The 27337-nt window shown below is 39.3% G+C and overlaps 1 protein-coding gene across 1 annotated transcript in view; it reads right to left on the bottom strand.

The window, feature by feature from the left end:
- Nucleotides 1-17950, bottom strand: part of col6a4a (collagen, type VI, alpha 4a) — a 29153-nt gene extending 11203 nt beyond the window's left edge. The window contains exons 1-19 of the mRNA XM_089117852.1: nt 17811-17950; nt 17205-17302; nt 16217-16807; nt 14365-14919; nt 12665-13282; nt 11806-12363; nt 10300-10857; nt 9178-9750; nt 8501-9079; nt 7720-8069; nt 7433-7511; nt 7130-7275; nt 6650-6742; nt 6503-6556; nt 5703-5774; nt 5572-5598; nt 5207-5251; nt 4933-4986; nt 4752-4814 (exon numbers count right to left, since the gene is read on the bottom strand). Of these exons, the coding sequence (XP_088973978.1) occupies nt 4752-4814; nt 4933-4986; nt 5207-5251; nt 5572-5598; nt 5703-5774; nt 6503-6556; nt 6650-6742; nt 7130-7275; nt 7433-7511; nt 7720-8069; nt 8501-9079; nt 9178-9750; nt 10300-10857; nt 11806-12363; nt 12665-13282; nt 14365-14919; nt 16217-16807; nt 17205-17280 (5091 nt within the window). The 5' untranslated portion in view covers nt 17281-17302; nt 17811-17950. The remainder of the gene's footprint in view (nt 1-4751; nt 4815-4932; nt 4987-5206; nt 5252-5571; nt 5599-5702; nt 5775-6502; nt 6557-6649; nt 6743-7129; nt 7276-7432; nt 7512-7719; nt 8070-8500; nt 9080-9177; nt 9751-10299; nt 10858-11805; nt 12364-12664; nt 13283-14364; nt 14920-16216; nt 16808-17204; nt 17303-17810) is intronic.
- Between the last annotated feature and the right edge of the window lie 9387 nt (nt 17951-27337).

Below are 27337 nucleotides of genomic sequence, written 5' to 3'. Positions count from 1 at the left end.
TATATAAACTGCATTATTAAATTACGGTTATTATTATCATCAGTTAAAATGACAGTTAAATAAATTAATCATTTGTTCAATAAAACATCTCTAATCAACTAACTTCAATAATTGATTATGAATAAGATTAACATCTTATTTTTTTATTATTAATAACTTATTAAATTATTATTAAATATTACATTTATTCACATTTTTTGTAATGATTTAATAGAAATATAATATCAAAAACGGTGGTAATCAAATAAAAGTTTAGCAAACGTTTTAAATCCTTTTATTTTTTGGCAAAGTGCTGCAAAACAGATTTAGTCAATTAAACCATGGACTAACAATATATATTCCTTATATATATATAAAGAATGTGTAAATACATGTTTATTGTTGGTGTTTAAACAGAACTTCCTCTTTAAAAAGGGGGAGGAGACCACAAGAAACTCTGGGTTTACTGAAGAAAACCTGCTCCCGACCAGGTTAGGTTAACAGAGTAAGTTACCATGGTAACTGACTCTGAGTATAAGTTACCTCTCTTTCAGAAACGGGCTTGACTTACTCTGCTTTCTCAGGTTTAACTTACCTCCCTTTCTGAAACGGAAAACCCAGAGTTTCCCTCATTTCAGGGTTAACATACTCAGAGTTCTCTTACGAGAGCTAGCTTACGCTACGGGAAAGATTCATCTTTGCTGAGAAGTTGAAGCCAAAAAATTATTCCATAATTTTGTAATCATTGTCAACGCAGTATCTCTGAGGCAGACCATGAGCGGGGCTAGCTAGCAGCTCATTGGTTCGCTCAGAGAAAATGCACTAACCTATGGGAGAGCGGCGCTGAGCCCGCGGCCAATGAGCGGACGGCGCTCGCTCATTGCGTCAGAGGACCCGCTGGGACCCGCGCCGGCATTGAAGAGGAACTGTTGCGTCTCCTCTCACAGGCCGTCAACCGACTAGGACTCGAGTGGTCGCCTCCCCCTGAGCAACCACCGAACCGCATGGATGGTAAATTCCTGCACCGGCGCCCGGCCCCCGCCTGCAGCCGGGCTGCACCATTCCTGCCTGAGCTGCATAACGAGCTCACTAAGTCCTGGAATGCCCCTCTTTCTGCTCGAAACCGCTCCGACGTGTCCGCCTCGCTGCGCTCAGTGGATGGAGCCGCCGAGAGGGGATATACTGCCATGCCGCCCGTCGAGGACCTGGTCGCCGCTCACCTTTGCCCGCCCTCTGCTAGATGGCGTTCTTCCCCTACGCTTCCTTCGAAAGCGTGCAGAGCGACCTCTACTTTTCATGCTCACGCCTATGCCGCCGCCGGACAGGCCGCTTCAGCGCTGCATTCCATGTCAGTCCTCCAAGTCAAAGTTTCGTCCTCTGTTAGTCCCCGACGCCTTTTACCATTTACCATGCGCGTGTCCCCCCTCTGCTCGCTCTGTCTCACGGCCCATAAACTCCTCTCTGAGTGTAAGTCCCGTTGCCACACACACTCTAAGCGCGCCCACACACAGTGTCCAGCCCGCTATGTGCAGCAATCAGGGCAAAATCGCCATTCAACCGCTAGCCGCATGCTGCGAAGCGTGGGAAGCCATCCCCGGCATCTCCCCGTGGGTTTTAAGCATCATAAAGAAGGGCTATCTATTACAGTTTCGTCGCCGCCCGCCCCACTCGCGCGTTCGGCTCGAATCCGCTGTCAGCCCAGCTGCGATGAACACGCTCCGCTCAGAGATAGCGAAGCTGCTGCAGAAGGGCGCAATAGAGAGAGTTCCGCCATCTATGACCGAGTCGGGGTTTTACGGCCGTTATTTTCTTGTTCCCAAGAAAGACGGCGGCCTCAGGCCGATCTTAGATCTCAGGGTTTTGAACAAAGCGCTCATGAAGAGACCGTTCAAAATGCTCACAGTCAGAAAACTCCTCGCGCACGTCCACCAGGGGGACTGGTTCATCTCTCTAGACCTGAAACACGCCTATTTTCAGATCCAGATAAACCCTCATCACAGGCCATTCCTACGTTTCGCCTTCGAGGGTCAGGTTTACCAATATGCTGTTCTCCCGTTTGGCCTATCCTTAGCACCCCGTACGTTCACGAAGTGCATACTGCGCATTTTAAACTATCTGGACGACTGGCTCATTCTAGCACAATCCCAGACGGAGCTTCTGTCGCACCGCGCAGTTCTCCTCAACCATCTGAAAGCGCTGGGACTCTCTGTCAACTGGACAAAGAGCTCTCTCCAGCCCAGTCAAACTATTTCATTCCTTGGAATAGATTTGAACTCTATCACGATGAGGGCTCGCTTATCCACACAGCGTGCCAGATTATCAAGGTTACACAGACATGTATCACTGCACTGCAACCATGGTCAGTAACCGATTGGTTTCAGAGGGGCGTTACCATAGGAACCTTTTCTCGCCGAAAAGTCATCTCGACAGACGCATCCAACACGGGTTGGGGTGCGGTCTGCGAGGGCTCACCGGCCGCCGGCCAGTGGTCGAGCCAGGAGGTGGTCTACACATAAACTGTCTGGAAATGATCGCGGTCGAGAACGCGCTGCTGTTTTTCCTCCCGCGCATACATGGTCACCACGTCCTGATTCGCTCAGACAATATGCCCGTGGTGTCCTACATCAACCGTCAGGGCGGGGTCAGATCCAAGAATCTCTTTCATCTGACGCACCGCATCCTATTGTGGTCCCAGAGTCACCTGCTCTCGCTCAGAGCGACGCATGTACCGGGCCATCTGAACGACGGTCCAGACATGCTGTCCACCAGGAACCTTGTCTCCCCCGGAGAATGGTCCCTGCACACTCAAACAGTTCTAACATTGTGGCGCCTATTCGGCAGAGCAGAGATAGATCTTTTCGCGTCAGAAGAGAATGCTCACTGCCCGATATTCTTTTCAAAGAGCGAGGACGCGTTAGCCCAGGATTGGCCCTGCCGCCCGCTCTATGCTTTCCCCCCGATTTCTCTGCTACCGCAGGTCATTCAGAGAATCAGGGACACACGCCACTCGGTGCTCCTCATAGCCCCGCGCTGGGAGAATCAGATTTGGTTCCCGGAGCTCACGCAGCTGTCACGGACAGCCCCGTGGCCCGTTCCAATCAGAGCAGATCTCCTCACTCAAGCTCGCGGCTCGATCTGGCATCCACAGCGCTGGGCGCTTCATGCATGGGTGACCAACGACTACTCGTCGATTTGCCAGAAGGAGTTCTGAACACGATCAAACATGCCAGAGCGGAATCTACTCTCAGAGTGTACACTACACGCGCTGCTGCGTTCAGACGCTCGGAGCAGCTGTTTGTGTCGTTCGGCGGCCGCACCAAGGGTTTAGCCGCCTCGAAACAGACACTGTCTAGGTGGATAGTGGATGCTATTGCTTCTGCTTACGCCTCAAAAGACCTGCCTTGCCCGCTGGGCGTCAGGGCTCATTCCACCAGAGGCATGGCCTCATCGTGGGCATGGTCCTGCGGAATTTCCATTCACGACATTTGTGTGGCTGCGGGATGAGCCTCCCCCTCCACTTTTGTCAGATTCTATAACTTGGAAGTTCCCGCCCTACAGGCTAAAATTCTGGCGGTCTAGTACTATACAGCTCTCCTATAAGAAGCTGCACTATTGGGAGTCCTATCACAACCGGTTCGCCCCTTGTGCTTCCCCCTATGTGCTTATGCATTATACGTTCACGGCCCGCTACGCCGGCCCCCTTAAGGGCGTTTTGCATTAGATGATAACCCCCCTGGGATGCTTAGTGGTTACATAGCGCGCACGGCGTTGACCAGATGTTCCCGTAGCGTAAGCTAGCTTACGCAATACGAGAGAACCTCTCGTAAGAGAACGAATTGGTTACCTAACGTAACCTCGATTCTCTCTAGATGAGGGAATGAGTATTGCGTTCCCGGCCGTGCTTGCGCCACCACCAAATCAACGACCGAGCCTGGGAGAGCCAGTTTTATACACTGTAGCCACGCCCCTTTCGGCGGGCTCTGACGCAATGAGCGAGCGCCGTCCGCTCATTGGGCGCGGGCTCAGCGCCGCTCTCCCATAGGTTCGTGCATTTTCTCTGAGCGAACCAATGAGCTGCTAGCTAGCCCGCTCATGGTGTGCCTCAGAGATACTGCGTTGACAATGATTACAAAATTATGGAATAATTTTTTAGCTTCAACTTCTCAGCAAAGATGAATCTTTCCCGTAGCGTAAGCTAGCTTACGCAATACTCGTTCCCTCATCTAGAGAGAACCGAGGTTACATTAGGTAACCGATTCGTTTTCACTTAACCTCCTTTCTGAAACAGGCCCCATGGGTCAAAATTCAGCCAAACTCTACTGGAACATCTGCTGTGTAAAATTAATCACTGGCTGATCTCTTACATCTGGCTGTTATTTCCCCATCAGTGCCTCATGATTCACTATTTTGCTTTAAGACACTAGAGACATTCTTTGTCCAATTTGGTAACAAAAATGAATGTTAGCTGCAAGCTGCAGATGTAAATTAGCCTAAGGCTAACTCTGGTGTAATGCATCAAATGTTTACATTTATGTTATTAATTGCACATGGTCCCTTTAAATAAAAATCAATACAATACAACAGTTCTGAATTATGCATACTTTGCATACCAAATTTGAACAATCTGACCTGAACTGAATGATTTGCATTTGAAATCAATAAACATGAAAAATCACCATTTTAATGAATTCTTCGCAGACAGAATGAACAGTGTTTTGTCACCTGAATGAGTAATCTATTAAGATGTTTATGTGCAGCTAAAGCCTACTAACCGGATCTCCTCTCAGGCCTCGTTGTCCTGGGGTTCCAGGGCTTCCTCTGATACCTCTTGGACCCTGTGGTTTGGTCACAATGAAGATAATACATATAAATTAATCAATGAAATTAGTGAACTAAAGAGAAACTGGATCATGTTTGAGACATTTAGAGAAGAATATGTGTAATGGATTTTACTGGGCTTCCTGGATCTCCTCGCCCTCCTGCGCTTCCCGCTGCTCCAGTTACACCCTGAGATATACAAACAATGACACAAAAATGCATCACTTCAACGTTGTAAAAATAAAAGCAAAGGTAGATATTAACATTTTCCAAACAAAATGTGAGATGTGCTTGCCACCACAATACTTATTTTTATTTTAGTTTGCATTATATATATATATATATATATATATATATATTGACCTTCGATTACTCACTGGATGTTAGAAGTGCACCATCATTTTCTTACCTGTTCACCATTTACACCATTTAAACCATCTTCTCCCTCATCTCCCTGAGTAAGAAGATTAAAGAAACTCAAGTCATTAATAAGAGAACAGTGGTTACATTACAAAGCAAATAAGAAAGGAGACAGGAACACAATTTATTTGCAACCTAAAAAAAACAAACAAAAACAACAAAAAACCCACAGGCTAAACAAACCTTTTCCAGATGATAATCAAAGACACTAATCCAAACACAGATGGCTAATTACTGCTGTCTGGTAATAATTAGGTAGACATATATAGCTATCTTCAAGTTATCACGCTCTCTGTCTTAAAGCTTAAATGTTTATGCAAACCTCAGTGTCCATAGCCGTATGAAATTACTCACATTGTCGCCTCTGTAGCCTCTGCCACCCTGAAGAAATGAACAGCAAAAGATAAATGTTGCATTGTTTCAGCAAAAAAGTCACATTTAAAACTCAAAAAATGTCTCAATAAGAGAACTCATTGCATTGTTACCTTCATGCCTCTTTTCCCAATGCATCCCTGGTGTCCTTGAGTTCCATTCAAACCACGAATCCCTCTTTCACCCTGAAACATATACATTGGACATGAAAGTCATAGGATATCATTTTTTTCAGTATATATTCTGGTATTAAAATAGGTTTACATAGTTATTTTTTCTTAAAAAAAATGTTTTACACTAAATTAATAGTACTTCTCACAAATACACTATATTTTAATATATTTTCAAATGTAATTTATTTCTGTGACAGCTGAATTTCTGCATCATTACTCCAGTCTTCAGTGTTAAATGATCCTTCAGAAATATTTATATGCTGATTGGTGCTCAAGAAACATTTCTTATAATCAATCAAACAGTTGCGCTGATTAATTTAAAAAAAAATTAATTTAAAAAAAATGTGATTCTTTGATTAATAGAAAGTTCAAAAGAACAGCATTTATTTGAAACTGTAAAAAAATATAACATCAGTATGTTATGACAACATATATTTTACTTTGCTTTAACTCATCAAAATAAGTTAACCAATTTAACCAAGTTATACAAGATTCAACTCATTTTTCATTTTTATCAAGTCAGTTTATTGTAATTTAAGTTAAAATGACAAACATCCAAGCTGATTGTATTTAAAACTTTTTTTCAGAGTGAGTGTAACATACATTTTGTGTAACAAAATGTGTAATCACTTTATGGACACAAACATCAACAGTTCAAAGGGCATTGGAAAGTATTCCAATTCCCTTTTTTGTCTCATGAAAGTCAATAAAAAATGATAAATATAAATTGAAGAACTTACAGGCCCTCCTTCTTCTCCAGGGTAACCAGGAAGCCCTTTCTGTCCAGGTGAGCCCTGAACAGCAGTACAGTAAGACAAATTAAACATTTATCTCCATTTTAAAATATTGTTTAGTAAATCTTCAATAATAGATCTTTAGCTAATCACCTTCAACCCTGGAGGACCCTGATTTCCACGTGCTCCCTCGTGACCAGTGCATTTACATAACACGTTACAGCACTCCCTTGAGACAACTGTGTCCTGCAAATTGTAAGAAAGTAAGACAGAAACTGTGACTGTTGACATGTTAAACAAGGCACTTGACATCCTGACATCTTTCTTCAGCACTCTTTAAAACTCACAGCTGTATCCCTTTCTGCTATTTCCCTTTCTTCTTAGAGAGCCTCACGCTCCCAGCCACAGGAAGCCATGTATTTACTCAGCAGTCAAAACAATGTTTTGATCTCTAAGGCAAACCATAAGGCAGCTAATGTACTTCGATACTGTAGATTTTATGTAACAAATAAGTCCCCAAAATATCTCATAGTAGTACAAATATGGTATAATATCTACTTGATGTAATTTGATTCACTGAAAGTGTCATCCTTTTGTCAATGATTTGGTTTAATGCCATTTAAATTGACTTACAATCTCCTTCTGCATGACACTGGCCACATTCTGCATGCCAATAGAGAGAAGCTGCTTGTAATGCATCCCTCGACCAAACTCCAGCCTCTGCAGGTCAAAAGTGCTTTTAAATCCATCCAGGGCCACAGTCAGCAGAGCTTTTACACCTGTGCATGTAACAAAGGGAATTTTCGCAAACATAATAATTAGTCTTTGATTTGAACCAGGCTCTTCTGAAAAAGTTCATGAAGTTGTTTTTGTTGAAAAGCTACTGAACAAAGCACAGAGTTCCTAAAGAAATTAAAGGTTGTTTAGTCACAGTACCACTTGTCTTGAGGCTCCCGACGGCAGGCAGAAGATCCTCAACAGGCTCATCCAACCCATCTGTAAAGATGATCAGCACCTGAGAAGAGAAATCAAAGAAAATCTTTCTTGCTTGAAGAAAAGACCAAGTAATTGAATATGAATATCCTTGTTGGTTCAAGCTGGTTTTTAGTGATCTTTCTATCTATCATAATGTCAATCAACGGCGTTTTTAATTCCAGATTTCTCCTTGTATGATTACAGCCTGTTCAATTAGATATGGTTGGTTTGGTTACTGCTGTTCTCACCTTTACATAAGAATTGGAAGCTCTAAACTTCTCCTCAAAAGAGCGTAGAAGATTGGTGTTAAATTTGAGAGATTGGGAAGTCTGCAGTGCCTTCACTTTTTGTACCACACCTTCACTGTACTCTTCGAAAGATAAATCATCCAGCTTCCTTCCATCAGCATCAACCAATCGGAAGCCTACGTTGTTATTGAGGGTTGGTTGGGTGATACAGCACAAGTTGTGCACAACTGAAATGTAACGGATGATCTCAGGCAGGTAGGCCTGCAGCTTTTTCTGGTCAGTAAAGATTGAGCGAGAACTTGAACTGGTGCGGGAGTTATCAAATCCGATGCCAATGTCAACTGTACAACCTAAACAAAGAGAAATAGAATTCATGTGTGATAGGGATAAGTTGAATGCTAATCAAAAATTCATACCAATAATCACTTTCATGTCATGGCTTATAAATGGCTGATAATAGTTATATCCTGTTTTGTCTACTTAAATCATAAACCAAACCTAAAAAACCTAAATCAGTCATTCTATATGCTACAAGTAAATAGCAAAGATATCAAAGGTAATGTAAATGTAAAAACTAAAGATACAGACCTGCATAACCAATAACCTGCCAATAACCAGAATGGGAAAAACATACTGTGCATTCCTAGTTTGGTATTTCTCGTTAAGATAGACTCCAATTTATTTTCAATGTACTACAATTTTGTGGACCAATTTAACCTCTTAAATTGATATCAATTATCAATTTAATATCACACATAGAAACATTGGCACCTCTACTCACTTGCTTGTTGGGATACAGGTCCAGGAAAGCAAAGGGTATCAACAAATGTTGCTGTTGTCAGATTAAGGTAGTTGAAGTTCTGCACTTTGAATAGCCTATCCGGTGACCCGGCAATATAGCTGAGCTGTTGCATTGAGACAGTCCCAATTCCTATCGCAAAAACATTTATTTGCAGGCGTCTGAGATCATCGGCTGCTTCGTTCACTTCGTCTGATGATTCACCATCAGTGATGAGCACGAGATTCTGCGGTACGTTGTTCTGTCTGCGACTCCCTTTGCTTTCCTCGAAGAATTCCACAACTTTACGCAGAGCTTCTCCAATGTACGTCCCTTCTTTAATTTGTCTGATTTTTCGAATTGCTGATTTCACCCCATCTGCATCTTTATACTCATTCAAGTAGAACTCTTTCCGATATAAGTTGCTGAACTGGGCTATACCGATTCTGATAAGTTCTGAAGAAATACGGAGCTTGTCCACAACATTTAGCAAGAAATCAATCATAGTTTTCCATGACTCCTCATTGATGCTTTCAGATCCATCAATCAGAAACACCAGGTCAGCGACCACGTTCTGGCATTCTGCAAGACAGAACAATCAAACGAGATGAGCCGATATTGATCATTTTGATAAATCTGAGGTCATTCACGTTCTTAAGGTCTAAAGAAAAAGCTTTCACCTGGTTTGGTTGCATTGCAGATGACACCTGAGATGTTCGTCTGCAGATCTTGAAGGGCCAGGTAATTATTAACATGGAATATTTTGTTTTTGTTCTTGGTAATCATCTCCAGCTCACTATCTTGAGCTCTGGCCACTCCAATTCCAAACACATTTATATGTTTTGCTGTAAACTCATCAGCCCGTGCAAGTAGGTCTTCCCGGTCTCTTGCATCACCGTCCGTGATCACGAATAGCATCTGAGGGACGCCTCGTTTTTGGCGCCCACCATTTGCTTCATTAAAGTAAGAGAGAGAGTATCCAAGAGCTTTTGCTGTGTAGCCGTTTCCAAGTGGGGACTGAAGGGATGTTATAGCCTCCAGTAATTGACGTTTACTTGTGTGCTGGTTTAATGAGAACTGATTCGGAGTGTCAGAGTAGATAATAACACCAATGCGAACTAGACTCTCCCCAATCTGTGTGCTGTTCACCACAGAAATTAAAAGGTTTTTAATGTTTTCAAAATCTTGAAAACGAATCCGTCTGGTGCACTGCACCAAGAAGATCACATCTGCCAATTGTAAGCTCTCACAACCTAGTGGAAAAATGAGGGGGCAAAAAGAAAAAAAACATCATGTAATCTGGTCCAAGTTGGTTGATTATAATGCTTGCTTGATGCTGGCCATAGCTTTGTTATTCAACAGCAAAAAGTTTTAGTCAACCAACATGGTTAAATTTGAGTGAAAACAGGTAACTAAAGCGATGAAGAACTGCAATTCATATAATTAAAATAAATATCTAATTTCCAACTCAGGTTCATCAAGATAAACTTTGAATATTGGATTGGCAAGTCTTGTCTGAAAGTTAATTTATATGCAAACATGTACATTTCATGAACTTTCATGTGAAAACCCTTAATTTCCCCAAATTATATTACCTGTTTCATTTCTTGGAATTATACAGTAAATCTGCAATTTACAACTTTATCACAATCCAATTCTAATTCAACTTCCTGTGGACATTGCACATTGTAATGAAAGAGAGCAATTCTAAATTTGACCAAACCCTGAATAAAAAGCATACAAAACTCTTTTCAACAGGGATGTGCGGTAAATGTGGCATACAGTAACATTTGATTATTCACCTGCGTCAGTGCTGCAGAGCTTGAATTGGAGGTTTTTCTCAATGGACTGAAGTGCAGCGAAATCCCTCTCCACGTACACTTTGTCTCGAGTTCCACTGATTTCCCACAACTGTGTGGCGTTTATGTTGCCCACACCTATTGAGAAGATGGTGACACCCTTGTCTCTGATGGCCTTGGCAGGTAAGGCGACAGCATCGTGAGCGTCCCCATCTGTGATAACTATGAGGAACTGCGGGACATCTGGCCGACCACCGTTGGATGCATCAAAATACTTTGAAATAAACAATAGTGCATCTCCTGTGTATGTGTCCCCTCCTAACTGTGTAATGCTGTTAATCGCTTCCTCTACTTCATCTTTGTTATTGAACCTATTCAGGGCAAATTGGTCCTGTGGTGTGCTGCTAAACTGGACCACACCAATGTGCACATTATCTTCTCCGATGACAGTACCATTTATAACTTTAGTAATGAAAGTCTTCATTGATATAAAATCTAGGCTGTAAATGCTAGATGAGCCATCAATCAAAAACATGATATCGGCCACAGTGTTCTTGCAGGCTAAAGAAAGTAGAAAAGAAAAGATTTACTTCAGCAGGTTTTTTTCATCTTGCTTTCTAATAAATATATGTATAACATAATAACAGAATTAGAAATTGTGTGAGATAAGACTGGTTGTCAAAGAATATAAGCTACTATTCAAAATATTGGGGTCCGTAGGATTTTAAAATGTTTTTACAGTAATTGGAATCTCTTGCAAGGGTGCATTTATTTGATCAAAAATACTGCAAAAAAGTATTATTCTGAAATATAATTGCAATTTAAAATACATTTTCTAATTTAAAACCCACTTCTAATTTTTTAAAATATATTTTAAAATGTAATTTATCCCAGTGATGGCAAATTAAAAGCTGAATTTTCAGCATCCTTACTCTATTTTAGTATTTAGTGTCACTGTCACGTGGTCCTTCAGAAATCATTCTAATATGCTGATTTGGTAATCAAGGAACATTTATTATTATTATTTATCCTGAGAACATTTGTGCGGCTTAATATTTTAGTGGACACCGTACATTTTGTACATTTACATTTAATGATTTAGCAGACGATTTTATCCAAAGGAGGAGAACAATAGAAGCAGTTAAACTAACAATAGGACAACAATATGTAAGTGATATGACCCATCCCAGTTTAATTCCCAGTTTGATGCCCCTTCCCTGTTAGTATAATGGATCAAGTGTTGCAGAAAAAGATGCGTCTTCAGCTGCTTCTTGAAAATTGCTACAGATTTAGCCGCTCAGGTTGAGTTGTAACATTTGCAAATATCTTTACTGCCACTTTTAATAAAATTATTTATTTATTTTTAAAAAGACCTCAAACTTTTGAAAGGTAGAGTATCTTTAATTAAGCTTTGAATATGTTTCTCAAAATGTAGCGTGTTTTAAACCAGTCAAAAATAGATAATAAAATGTCTTTTTTTGCTGTAAATTTATGACTGGTTAGTCTTACCTTCTTGTGAGCAAATATCTGTAACAATTTCGCCCTTGAGAGCATTCAGGGCATCATAGTTGGTCACATAGAACTTCTTAGTTTTATCAGCCGTCATCTTCAAGAGCTCATCCTGGTTGGCATTCTTAACTCCAACGGCATAAACTGAAACACCTTGAGCTCTCAGCTCTGCCGCTGGTTCACTCACGTCATCTTGGGACTTCTTATCAGTTATGACAATGAGAATCTCCTGCACCATAGCCTTACGGGACTCTTTAGCCTGATTAAAGAGATCGGCCACAAAAGTTAGTGCTTTGCCTGTCTCTGTGCCTCCATTGGGTCGAATGATGTTCTTCACAGCTGCTTCTAAAGAGGCTCTGTTTTTGTGCTCCGTCAGGCTGAATTGTAGAGTTGGATCACGGTCGACTTTAGCAACTCCCACGCGAACTTGATTTCTTCCAATGTTGAATACTTGCAGAGAGCCTAGGATCAATTTCTTCACATCTTCGAAGTCGGCACGAGTGCTGCCAGAGTTGTCCAACAAGAAATAAATGTCTGCTTCCTCTGTGTTCACACATCCTAAAAGTAAGGATTGAATTACATGGAATTATGAGTTGGGGGAAACAAAAGCTGTTGCAACATACAAAATTTATTTTTGACATTCAGCACAAGTTTGGTAAAGTTAAGTGTATTGTAATATTAAAAATAATAAATTATACAAAAAAGTACTAATTTATGAAAAAAAGTTATCAGTATCCTTTTCAAGAGTCTCCCCTAATCATTCCATTAAACGATTATAAAATACAAGTTTGTCATCCATCACCAGAGACTGGCGCTTCATTGGAAGATCAAGGGACATTTAAAAAAAATATACGTTTACCTTGTTTTAGGAGTAATCTATCGTTCTTGTCAAAACCTCGATTGACCACATCCTTACAAAGGCTCTTTCTGAGGCTTTTCTCCAGTGAACTAAGCATCTGGAAACTTTCCACATTGAACACAAATTGCCTTTCGGGGTAGGATGCAATTTTTGTGAGTTCGTCCCTACTAGCATTCTTCACCCCAAGGGCATAAACAGAGACTCCTGAGCGCCTCAGCTCAGCAGCTGTGGCGCTGACGTCATCTTGTGACTCGCCATCAGTGACGACAACAGCAATCTGCTTTATACCAAGAGCTTTCCTGCTGCCCCTGGTCTTAGTAAACAGATTGTCTTTGGCAAACTTCAGGGCAGCACCAGTTGCGGTTCCTCCACCTCTGTATGGTATGATTTTAATGTAGTTCAGAATATCATCCTTGTTTACAAATGTGTCCAAGTAGAATTCAGCACTGGGTCTGTCATTGTAAAGTATCAATCCCACCCTCACACTGTCAGATTTCACTTCTAGACCGCTAATTGTGCGTTGGAGGAAGCGTTTCATCAGTTCAAAGTTGCTTCTGTCGATGCTACCCGATTCATCCACAATAAACACAATATCCGCCACTTGGGCTGATCTGCAGTCTGTTTGAAGACAAAATAAATGCATTAATATAATGTGAAATACCATAGTATTCTTAATAATGCTGTGTATTATGTGTACACTGCACTGTTTTTGGTAAACAAGGTTTTTAGTTTTAAGTAAATGAGCTACTAATGGATTTCAATTACTTTTCAATGGCTACTCTCTTGAGTAGGTGTTTGTTTTTAATAAATAATTACTTCACGGCCGCTAAAAAAGTATGTTCTACATAGCAAGACTAGGTGAAGTATAAATAAAATCTGGATGTACTACATGCAACAAGTTGTCATTATCATGTGACCTACCAGCGTCAGTTACATTGATTCACTGCCATTCAAAAATACTCTTCCGTGGCCTCATGGGATATTAAAGTGCCATATGTATATTTCAAAATCTCGCTGGAAGTAGTAAGTCATCCAGGTACTTTTTGCCAACTCTTTTATGAGTACTGTGAATTCAGACATAATCTTGTCTCTGTTTTTCACCTACTACAGAGTAGGGATGTATGTGTAGCCTACTCAGCCTACTCTTTTTCATAACAACCAACGCAGCAGCTCCCTGCTGCCCCCATCAGCTCTGGAGTACCCATGATGGTTATGAGATGTAACCACAGATTGACTGGTATGCAATATAAGTTAGTTGCAACATAAGGGATAGTTCAGCCAAAAATTGTGATAGTTTTCATTTACTCACCCTCAAGTTGTTCCAAACCTGTACCTGTACGAATCAAACCTGTCTTCTGCTGAACACAAAATAATATATTTTGAAGTATGTCGGTAACCAAACGGTTGATGAGCCTGACTTCCATATTATTATTATTTTTTTTTTCAACGAGGCCCATAAACTGTTTCGTTACCCACATTTTTCTAAATATCTTTTGTGTTCAGCAGAAGAAAGAAATTGATACAGGTTTGGAACAAGAGGGCGACTAAATATTGATAGAGTTTTCATTTTTGGGTGAACTATCCCTTTAACATTTTAATAAATAAAAACTATTCTTAAGTGTCACTATTTCTTATGCCAGACTTAATGCACCTGAACCTATGATACATAATTAAATAGTTAAAAACAAAGGCAAACTGACCTCCTGTAACATTGAAAGTTTCTTTTTCCTGAATCCTTTTTGTGATGTCTGAAGCAACATCAAAAATATTCTGGTCAATCTGGAAATGACGTATATTAGGTGACAGATAGCGTAAATTTGCTTCCAATCTGATATCAATAACGGTCACATCCTCATTCTTCATTGTTTGTATAGCCCTCACAGTGGAGTCGTTTGAGTTCCCTGTTCTCAGAACCAGAAGATACCGCTTGTTGACTTTAGCAATATCGCTGCCGGACGCCGTGTTAAAAAATTGAGTGCGAACATAATCTATGGCTTTTCCTAATTTTCGCTCTCCGTTGGGCCTGGGCTCGAACCGATTTATGTACTCTATGGCTTTTTTCCTGGTTTGGTAGTCTTTGAACAGAAACTCTTTGACAACGGTCTCGCCAAACTGAGCCAGAGCGATCTTATGAGATGCATCGCCCACATTGAGCTGCACAGCCAGTTGGTTGAGAAGTTCTCTTATCTGCTGTGTTTCCGCCTGGGCCGAGCTATCCACCAGGACAAATACATCAGCAAACTTTGGAGCAAGAGCTGAAACAGACACACAATGATGAATTGACGATTATTTCATGTATTTGCACATATAAATAAATGAATGTTAAATATAATACACAGTAAATTAAAACAAATCAACCATCATCAACAATGTTCATTTCCTCAAGGAAGGATAAGATAAAAGTCAGTAAGGGGCCATTCACACTGAATGCTTTTAAAAACATGAGACACATTTAAGAACTATATATATATATATATACATTAGATGAAAAACTTTGGGAAAAAAAAATGCCTTGACAACTAATTGAAATGAGTAAGTTTAAAGAGGACCTATTATGCATTTTTTACATTACATTTGCGATTATATTACATCTGTAAGCGACTTACAATTGCTATTAATATCAGAGCAGAGGTCGCACGCCTCTAGAGCAACTATGGGTTAAGTGTCTTGCTCAGGGACACATTGGTGTCTCACAGTGGATTCAAACCCGGGTCAAACCATGTGTCTTATCCCCTGCGCCATCACCACCCCATGCAAAATGATGCAAAATTCACTTTTACATGTTGATTGCATATAAATGTGCGTGTATAATGGTAAAAATTTAATTAATTAAAATTAATAAATAATTTAATATTCTTTAATTAATACAAGGATCTTCTCACATGACCACTTGTGATTGGATCACCAGAGACAGATTTAGATAACAGGTGTACCAGTGTTGTAGTCGAGACCACCTCACTCGAGTCCGAGTCGACACCGAGACCAGAGAGAGTCGAGTCCGAGTCAAGACCGAGTCCATAGAGAGTCGAGTCCGAGACCAGAGACGGTCGAGTCCGAGTCGAGACCGAGACCAGTGAGGGTTGATTACCTAATTTACTTTTATTTACTTAGAGAAATCCTTTTTTTTTTTTTTACTGAATTTACTTAGAGTTTAAAAAATATGATCAGTTTAGGGTAAAAAGGCCACATAGTAGGTGGTGTTAAAAGTAATTTTATTACAATTTGTCATGCGCAGTTGCGCACTAGAAAATCACCAATCACTGGGCGTGTCAATCAATTTAAAGAAATATTTTATTAACATACATTAATAATCATGAAAAATATTTTTAATTGAACTCGAGTGGACTCGGGAATAATTCCGAGTCCTAAAAAAAAAATGTTCGAGTACGAGTCAATTCCGAGTCCAAATGGACACGAGTCCATGACAAGACCAAGACCATTAAAATATGGTCTCGAGACCGAGTCCGAGACGAGTCCGAGTCTCGAGTACTACAACACTGAGGTGTACAGGCTTGTTGACTTTCATGAACAGAGCTTTAAAATGTAACTTACCTTCCCCCTGATCCCTCATCAAGATACAGACTGTCTCTTTCACGGTGGTCGTCAGTCCTTGCAGTGCTTGGTAATTGTCGATATTAACGACAAAACGCTCAGGTGGGCTGTTGGCGATTGCCTTCAATTCAGTCATATTGGTGGGACCAACAGCAATAGCAAATATAATAATACCCTTCTGTCGCAGATCTTCAGCAGGTCCCTTTATATCATCGGCTGAGTCTCCATCTGTGATCACCACAACGATCTGAGGCACTTTTTCATTGATACGGCTTCCACCTGCACTCGTGAAATAACTGTCCTTAAGGAAATTCATGGCTTTTCCCATGTACGTGCCTCCTGTTCGGTATGGAAGGTCATCTATTTTCTTGATCAGCTCTGCTTTGTTTGCATAGTCCCCCAGCAGAAACTCTTTGTGGGGATCGGTGCTGAATTGTGCAAGGCCAACTTGCACATTTTTAGTGTCAATATCCAAACCATCCACAAAAGTGTGCATGAACGTCTTAAGCTCCCGGAAGTCTCGAGTGCCGATGCTGCTAGAACTATCCACGAGAAAGACAATGTCATACGCCGGGTTTTCATCCAGGCATCCTATCAATGAGAGTACAACACATGACAATCTAGACATATATCGTATAATGGTCATAAATGAGAAAAATTGTATTATTTTTTTTTTTATTTGATCAAAAAATGGAGTAAATACAGTAATATTCTGAAATATTATTACCATTTAAATATTATATATATTTATACTTTCAATGTTGAAAACGGTTGGGCCGCTTAATATTGTTGGAAACCATGATTCATTTTATTAGGATTTTTTTTTCTCAAAAGAACAGCATTTATTTGAAATATAACTTATTTTGTAAAATTGTTTTGTAATAATAATAATAATAGCCATAAACAAGACTAATTGTTATATAAAAAACATAGTTTGCCTCACATTGTTCTGTAAATCATAGCATGTATTTTTGTGGAAAGTGTTTACCTGTTTGCTGTGTAGTGCTGTGTAGGAAACATGACGTAATGAATAAAACAGAAAGAAACGTCAGTGTCTTCCCCATTGTCTAAGGGCGTCCCGAAAACCTTAACAGAAAAAAAAAAAATAAGCATGATCAAGCCAGTAAATTCAGTAGTACCTGATGATGACCCCTGCCTTGTGCAAGAAGACCCCTGAAGAAGTCATTTTACAATTTTACAAATGTGAATCAAATTGAAAACCCACACAATCAGTCAGAGAAATACAGCACAAAGATAAAACTATTCCTTAAAATGAATACTTGCCCCACAAAGCAAAACGTCTAAACGCAGTAACTGCATTTATGGTTAAACATTATGATGATTTTCATAACATTCAAGGCATCCTTTGTTATTTGACAAATCATTTTATCTCAAATGTGTGTCTGTCTTTTTGAAGAAAATGGTAGTCGTTTGTACAGTAAAAGTATTTTTTATCAGTTCTGCAATCTGCGCAGTTACTGCCTTTTGTGTAACGTAACGTTACGGACAGAGACGGTCGGATCCATGCGCAGAACTTTATTACAAGCAGACATAAACTCAGGCAAACAGTAAAACAAATGGACAATCCAAATACTTGTGGTCTTAACAGGCGTAGGTCGAGGCAAGCAGCACAGGTGCGTGAACAGTCCAGAAGGCAGGCAAGGGTCAACCGTCCAGGGAAACACGGAATACACAAACGGAGAACTGCTCAGAGACGTACGCTTACAGTGTAACAAGACTTCGCAAATGACAAAGGAGAAACACGGATTTAAATCAGGAACTCAATAACCAATAATGAAACACAGCTGAACATAATTAAACATAAGGAGTCCGGGGAAACATAACATGGCTAGAGAGTGCCCTCCAGAGGCTCTCGAGGGCACTACAGCTGCAGATTGTCACACTTTGTAGGGCAGCATACTTATTAGTAATAGACCATTTCACAAGATGTAAACAACACTGGTCCAGAAGCACTTCCTGTTTCAGTTTTTTAACACTACATAAAAGCTGGGATAAAATACAACCAACAGAACATTTAAAACTGAATCAAAAAGTTAAACAAACATCTTTAAGATGTTTTCTTTACATGTGAAATAAAGAAAACAGTTACAAACTGAAACAGGAAGTGCTTCTGGACCAGTGTTGTTTACATGTTTTGAAATGGTCTAGGTATTAATAAAGAATACACAATCAATTATAGATTATTAATAATAATAGATATCTTTAAAATTGCATTTTATTTATGGAATTATTAAAGAATTCAATTAATAAATTCTATGTGATATAAGTTCCCAGATCACGAATAAACAGTGTCAAAAAATGTTATCCATTATTCACAAATTCTTATGATTAAATAAATATATACGCAAATGGAGATATTCAGAAAACAATGTCAAGAAAAATATAACATCTGAGCTGAAATTAAATGTCTGTCAGTTTGACCCAAATGAACTGAAAACATAACGTCAAAATATAAATGATGTAGGTAAACAAATGCGTTTATTTTTTCCTGTTAAGAAATATTTGTGTTGGACTAACAGCATGATGATGTTTCACACAAAAACCCACTGTGAAATTTAGGGTCAAGCCTGTCTAGACCATTAAGCTCTCACAGCCCAAGACCCACACTCTTTAATGTGGAAGAAGAAAGGAATTCCAACCTTTTCATGGCATGATGAACACAACCTCAAACCATAGACCAACCAGAAAGAGAGAGAGCGAGAGAGAGAGAGAGAGAGAGAGAGAGAGAGAGAGAGAGAGAGAGAGAGAGAGAGAGAGAGAGAGAGAGAGAGAGAGAGAGAGAGAGAGAGAGAGAGAGAGAGAGAGAGAGCTCAATAATTTGTATCTTTTTCAGAATCAGTTACATTTTTCTTTCCCATATGTGAGGCAATGGACACATCTGCAAATGTGCATATCTTTTCATGTTTGTGAGTGGTACAAAATATATCCTACGCAGACAAAACCACAAATGTGCCTGCTGTCACAAAGTAGGAACTCAAAGGAAATAACGTCTGATCTGTTTTCTGCTCCTTTTCTCTCATAGTAAATAAAACAGTCTTCTATTTTTTTTAAATCACACATGAGAGACACATGGTCCCCATAGCAGTTCCAGTCACTCTAACGGAGCAACTTGCTTATAAATTCTTTCTAACAAAACTCTTTCATTAAGAATTTCCTCCAGTATTTCCAAATACAGCCCTTGACAAGTTTTTATATCTTGTTTCCCAACGTTATTACTTCCGATTCCAGGACTAGACAACCGAGGCAAATGGAGCATTAAGATTAAGAAAGATTTATTTTATGTATTAAGGGCCTGGTTTAAGCCAGGATTATGCTTTAGTTTACAGTAATTAGGACATTTAAGTAGCTTTTATTAATGTGTCTTAGAAAAAAAACAGGGGGTATAGCATATGTATTTAGTTTTGGTTGTTTGTTTGCCTGCCAAACAACTTCTTTCGTAATCTTTTAGCATCACGCCGTTGCCTGTTTAATTCATTTATGAGCTGCAGTAAAGCGGGATGGTGTTGCTTTTTTATGTGGTCTGCTGTTCTTGGAAAACTTGGACCGAGTATAAAGAAGAGGAAATTTAAGAATACTTTCGACAGATTTCGTTGTTTTTTTGTTTTGTTTTTTTTAGATAAAAGAACGAAAAAAATCTTTTTTTTTTTATCACAAAGCAAAAAAGTAACTTAACTTAGATGTAAACATACTTATTTTACTTTTATTGTAATAAAACCTGCAAAATGAGGTCTGCAGCAAGCATGTTTAGATTCCAAATTCGTCTTTTATCAATTTGTCTTAGAGTTCGTCTCGAATTCACTGCAAACTGTGGTAATCACACTAAACCACACCCCAGAATGAAATACGGCACAGTGATCAAAAGAAAATGTCATTTTATAGGTGTTTTATGCCAAGCCAACAGTTTTGATAAAAATATATGGAAAGAAAAACAAGTATTATCCAAACTTTCTATGGAGTTTTAAACCCTAAAGAAAGAACAAATACATTGAGTGAAAAACCTATGGCCCATATGTTTAACAGGAAAGGGGGATCAAATAATGTGCACATGGAAGTAATTAAACTGTGAAGGGAGAGTTGACAAATTGAGAAAGTTAAAGGCCATGCAGGTCACTTCACTGAGGCAAGTCTTTGAGTGCACATTTATTTTTAAGCTTGTTTCCTGCCGTATGATCTCAGAAGTCATGAGATGTTTGACAAATATTATAAGAACAACATATCAAATGGATAAAATACTGGATGTAGAACCTCCCATTATAGCATTTTTTCCTTCTTTCTTTTTGTAAAGGAGAACGTCCCTCCCATCATGATGTTATAATATATATTAAGCAATTTCTATTGATTGATTTGAAGTCCTAAATTTATTTCGAAGATGCCACAAGATCAGGCGTCAAAAATAAACATTGGCACACAAGTAAGGGAGAGACAGGAATATTGTGCCAATACAGCTGTATAATACAAGCAATATAAATGAAGGTACATGTGAATACCAAGCAAAATGTATGTCAAAACCAAACTTGCCAACTCCATGCACTCCATGCATCTGACTCTGATCCAACCAGTTACCTTGTGCAATCTGGACATCGACCATGATTGTATTCCCCAAAGGCAAACGTTCAATTACCGACAGACATATGGCAATGCACAACACATCTTATATTGTAAACATATGGGCTTTGATGCTCTCTTCAAATTACTAATGGCCCATATGCATGAATCATAGCCACATGTGTTACATACAGTATAAACCATCCATGGTGCTGTGTTTTGTTTTTTTTTATCAAGCATGATGACAGATGGATGATGGCATATGGATATGATCATCTCTGTACATTTATGTTGGATTCTAAAATCCTTAAACCCAAGAGCATTTTTTTTTGGCCTACAGCAACCAAATTAACTAAGTAACTAACTAACAGAGAAGCCCCTTAGAAGCCCCTCTGAACACCTTAGTGAGGAAATAGTCACCACTCAGAATAACAAGCCTAACAAATGAAAAATATATATTTCATATGCGAGGAGCTTGAGTTGTTTGCCTCAGGAACTGTTGCAACATTTAATTTAATTTATGTTGGGTTTTAAAACCCTTAAACCCAAGAGCAATTTTTTTGGCCTACATCAACCAAATTAACTAACTAACAGACAACTTAGAAGCCCCTCTGAACACCTTAGTTAGGATATAGTCACCACTCAGAATAACAAGCCTAACAAATGAAATATATATTTCATATGCGAGGAGCTTGAGTCGTTTGCCTCAGGAATTGTTGCAACAACATTTCATTTCCCCCCTCATTTCCAAATCAGACCAGGCCCCTATCTGATGGGCGTCACTGCTATTCAAGCTTTCAAGACTCAAGACAAATTCCTAATGGAATAGCCTATCTTACTTATACAGCATTCCTGAACAAGCAAATTATATTCATGCAAGAATGGATAAAAAGATGAGGACATTGAGGGCTTACAATATCTTACATGTGTGTGTGTGTGTGTGTGTGTGTGTGTGTGTGTGTGTGTGTGTGTGTGTGTGTGTGTGTGTGTGTGTGTGTGTGTGTGTGTGTGTGTGTGTGATTTCAATTTTATCCAAATTCAACAGAGCTAATAATTTCCAGAAGTAGTAGCCTATTTTCCCGAATTCACAACATTGATTTGAACCAGTTGCCCCGTATAATTGAACGCAAATGTTTCATTACATTATCGTATATTTTTATCATTTCCCATATTTTTCGATTATAATTTTAATTGACTGCTGCCTTTTACGTCATAAATCATATTTTAGGACCCCTTAAAACGGACAAGGGTTATAAACTGGTTATGTGTCATAACCTTTACATATAGGCTAAGTATTTAGCCTACTGTTGAAAAGATTGTAATTTTCATTATACGACTATAAACATATTGACACATTTTAAACATAATTTTTTTAATAAAAACAAATGCCAACAGAGATTTAACATAATAGGCTAACCTAAAACGTTTCCAAAATGTTTCCTTAAACTGTCATAGCCTTTTCCACATAGCCTACAACACAACCCAGCAACTCATATTAAAAACTGTGATTTAAAAAAAAAAAAAAATCAACAACACAGCGATGTATCTTAATTCTTCAACCTACAAGAATGAAGCGCGTGTACTCACTGTGCATCTGTCGGAGAAAGAGACGAATCCCACTGCACGAGCACACAGTGCATTGAATTATGTGCGACCACTCCTCAGTGAACGCCTTCCCCCCACCATATCTTCATTTTTTTTTTTTTCATGCATTAGTTAAGTTCTACACTGAGCTGAAGTTCTAAAACATGTCATGTGTAATAATATTTTCAAACTACCCAAAAAAAAAAAAAAAAACCCATCTCCCATGCATCAATTTTTTTTATTCGTTTTTTAGGGCTCAGAACGAACATTACAACAGTTATGACCTATTAATGTTCACATGTCATTTTATGAGCTATGAAAATGCAACTGACTAAACAATAAAAGAACATCAATATTAAAATACATTTGTAATTGTAGGCTACTTTATAGTAAACAACCCAGATAGCACACGTCTGCACGAGGTCTGTTAAAGATCATTTCATCTGGAAAGCATCTGTTGTTTACTAACATCTGATAGACATCTTTAAGAGTTTAGTTTAACATACATTCTAAATCATAACATCTTAAAGACATCTTCTAAACGCATTTGACATCTAACAGGAAACGTCCTATAGATGTGTTGCAAATACGTCTTCCGGATGTAAACACACACACATCAAATAGACGTCTCAAAATACGAAAAAACTCATGATACGTGTGGTATCAGGTACATTATTTAATGATATAGTAAGATTAATTAGCCCATCAACATTCATTTTAGACCCCATGATATCAGAATTGGAGTTTTGTAGCTTGTAATCCATGTATTAGAAAGGTTTTACCATTCTATACTGTCCCATTGCTTCGTCTGCATTTAAGTTTGCAATGAAAAATGAAAAAAGATTGAAGTAGACCACCTAAAACCTCCACGTCCAGCCCAGGGACCAGACATGGAGTTTCCATCAGGGGCCATACGGGGTGTATAATGGGGTGTATTAGCTAATGTAGCTTGAACCCAAGACTAATTTCCTGTAAAAGGACAATGAAGTTTGCAAACAAACAAACAAATAAAGACCCTCGAACGTGAATCGCAGGAATGGCCTGTGTTGCGGCAGGATGGAGACATGAAAGTACGCGTCTGTAACAAACTTCAGGGAAGAAGGAGGCAGGAACCGGATAATAATAATAAAATAAAACTTTATTTAAATAAAATAAACAAACAAATTACCTGCCAGCAGCCCCTCGCGGACGACTGCTGGCTACCCAAAATAAAACATAAATACCGGCCAGCAGCCCCTCACGGACGACTGCTGGCTTACCAAATAAAATATAAAATACAAATAAAAGCAGGCCTGTTCTAGCCTGGTTCAACCAGACTCTAGTTCATTTCATTTCCACATAGAAAGTACTGAAGTAAAATGAAATTGAGCGGAAGTGCGTAGGAGGGCGCAGCCAGGCTAGGCCTGTTCCTCTCTCGATCATCCACTCCGTCGCTCCCCCTTTATGGCTCCGCTCCTTCGTGAGAGATGCGAGACCGGTGTGCTACACAGGTGCTGCTCATTAGCAATCGCACCACCGGCCTCGCGACTTTCTCTCACGTCCCTCGGCCGTCCTGCTCACCACAGCGTCCTTCAGGTCGATCGCTGCAAACCAATCAGATGGATGCATTCGAAAATGCGTCTCTGCGTTAGCATTTTGAACGGAAGCTTGTGAGGGGCCTGATTCAAAATTCGCAGGTCCCAGGTCTAGCCCAGTCTGATGGTACCGAGAAGCCAGCTGGACTGGTTGGGAAGCACTTTCCAGGCTTCCACGAACCGGGCCAGGGGAACCAGAGGCACCACAAACGTACAAGCGACGTGGAAGACAGGAACCGGCTCGGAAGATAGTGCAGCCTGTACCAGTGAATCACTCACTCTCTTTGCCCTCAACCAGCCATCAGACAAACAAACACACAAACAGAAATTTGATGATGTTAAAGAAGATCATCGCTTCTTTTTCACTTTCCTGAAGAAGCGCCTACACACTTGCTCGTTGTAATAAACAACACTCTTCAGAGACACCAACATGAAGACCGAACGGCTCTGAAGCGAAAGACAACTGGTTCGTGCATCCACTTCCGCATTTATTCCCGCGGGGTGGAGTGTGAGAGGCAAATCGAAGATGAAGATGATACTCGAAGATGACAGGCTCCCTATAAGCGTGATCCCAATCAGTCGACACGTCGACTATGCCAAACATGAGCGACTGAAAGGGAACTATAGTTTACATTGTTAGTATAATGATCCTGTGCCATCTTGAAATCTTGTCTTGCATCATGTAACATGCCAACCCGGTCTCATCCCAAGACGTCATATATTTTTTATTAAACCTTTTTTTTTTTTATTAAACCTTTATTTAACCAGGGATATAGTCACATTGAGATAAGTATCTCATTTACAAGTGAGCCCTGGCCAAAATAGCAGCACACGATATACATACATACATAAAACATAATACACAACACGAACATGTACAAAAAATAATACAAAATTAAATGTTAAGAGCAAGTGCAGACAGATTTGAATGATTTGTTTAAGTGTAGCTTGAACTCACTTATCGAAATAAGTTCTTCTAGTTTCAGTGAACTTTGGATCTCATTCCAAACAGTTGATGCACTATAAGTAAAAGCAGTTTTTCCAAATTCTGTCTTCATTAAAGGAACATTTAAAAGAATATATCTACTTGAACGTAGATTATACCTTTGACTATTAAAAGTTAGTAAACTACTCAAATATTGGGGAAGCTGGCCGACTAATGCCTTATATACAAGTATGAGCCAGTGTTTGTGCCTTCTTATATGAAGTGGAGGCCAACCTACCATCTCATACAACGCACAATGATGAGTGTGATATTTTGAGTTAGTTATAAATCTTAGTGCAGAGTGATAAACAGAATCTACTGATTTTAGGAGAGCTTTAGTGGAATTTCTGTAAAAAACATCTCCATAATCTAGGATAGGTAAGAAGGTAGATTCCACCAACTTTTTCTTAGCCGACTGTGAGAAACATGCACTATTTCGAAAATAAAACCCCAGCTGTAACCTTAACAGTTGTTTAACATGTAACTTGAATGATAAGTCCTCTTCCAACACAAACCCCAGATATTTATAAGAGGAAACCAGTTCTATAGAGTTACCCTGCAAAGTATAAATAGGTGGTGGAGGAGAATCAGTCTTTTGTTTCCTAGAAAAGACCATGTATTTTGTTTTCTTATCATTTAGGACTAATTTTAAAGAAAATAGTTTACGCTGAACTAGTTCAAATGCTTCCTGCAGCTTTAAAATGCAATTTTCAATAGAAGATGCAAAGCAGTAGATAATGGTATCATCGGCATATAAATGGATACTTGCATCTGATAGATTATCACCAAGATTGTTAATATATAATGTAAACAACAGGGGACCCAATATGGACCCCTGTGGCACACCAGATTCGATGGTCAGCTTGTCAGAAAGAGACCCCTTAATTTGCACTCTTTGACTCCTATTCTTCAAATAGTTCCCGATCCAACCCAATGCGGCTCCAGAAAGGCCAATACAATGTAAACGCAACAAAAGAATATCATGATTGACCACATCGAAAGCTTTTGTCAAATCAATAAACATTGCAGCACATGATCTTCCAGTATCTAGGGCGCAAGTAATGTCATTTAAGACTTTCATAGTAGCAGTTACTGTACTATGATTTTTTCTAAAACCGGACTGAAACCTAGATAGAATACTATTTATATTTAAAAATTCCTTTAGCTGTTCGGTGACAATAGATTCAAAAATTTTAGCCACAGCTGATAGCTTCGAAATCGGTCTGTAATTATTTAGAATGGTTGGGTCACCGCCTTTCAGCAGGGGTACAACCAAAGCAGATTTCCAAATATCAGGAACAATATTTTGTTCTAACGATAAATTAAAAATATAGGCTAATGGGCCAGCAATGATCTCGGCAGCCAGTTTCAAAAAATATGGCTCAATTTCATCAGGCCCTGCAGACTTCTTGATGTCTAGATTTTTTAAACCTTTTAAGACCTCACTTCTACAAATTGGAGAAAAATTAAAAGTCAGACTATCTGCTCTCCGAGGAGATGGATTTGGTATAACACTTACAGTAGTTTCTTTAAAAATAGAACTTGAAGAAATAAAATGCTTGTTAAAAATATTTACCATAACCATTTTATTATTAATGAGCATATCGTCTGCTAAAATTTGGTCTGGAAAATCATTAGATAATGTGGAGGGACACAGTGATCTGATGGTTTTCCAAAATTTTATGGGATTATTCAGATTTTGTGAGGTTTCTTTTAAATAATATTCAGATTTAGATCTGCGTACAAGAGCTGTGCATTTATTTCTCAATACTCTAAATGCTACCCAATCTCTTTCTGTATCTGAATTCCTCGCAGTGGCCCAAGCCAAATTTCTTTCATGGAGGAGTTCAGATAGTTCATTTGAGAACCATGGATTATCGCGGCCTTTTACTCTGAAAGTCCTAACAGGGGCATGTCTATTCACAATCTTCAAGAACAAAGTGTGAAAATACTGCCATGCAATGGACACATCTGGTATTAAATACAATCTGTCCCAATCAGATGCAAACAACTCGTGTAAAAACCCCTGAATATCAAACAATTTAAAATTTCTTTTAGTAATAGTTCTAGGTTTTACTTTGGGAATTTTACAATTTCTTATAACCGCTATAGTGCAATGATCACTGACATCATCAGGAAAAACTCCTGTATAGGTGTATTTATGGGGTTTATTTGTTAGTATGAGATCTATTAAAGTGGACTTGCTTGGGTTCTTAAGATTCAGCCGTGTTGGTGACTCAATGAGTTGAGTGAAGTTCACAGAATCACAATATGCTTTGAACTGGTCTGAATTTGAGGTCAGCCAATTCCAATTCAAGTCACCCAATAATACAAGATCTTTAGACAGTATGTCGTTTAAGACAGCTAACAGTGAGGTGAGAGCATCACTGATGGCTGCTGGTGGTCTGTAAC

This window comes from Pimephales promelas, chromosome 12 (genome assembly GCF_988280905.1).
Source record: "Pimephales promelas chromosome 12, fPimPro1.hap1.1, whole genome shotgun sequence".
In the NCBI taxonomy this organism is placed as follows: Eukaryota; Metazoa; Chordata; class Actinopteri; order Cypriniformes; family Leuciscidae; genus Pimephales; species Pimephales promelas.
The sequence above is the reverse complement of the archived record's forward strand: the minus strand, read 5'-3'. Positions and strand labels throughout refer to the sequence as shown.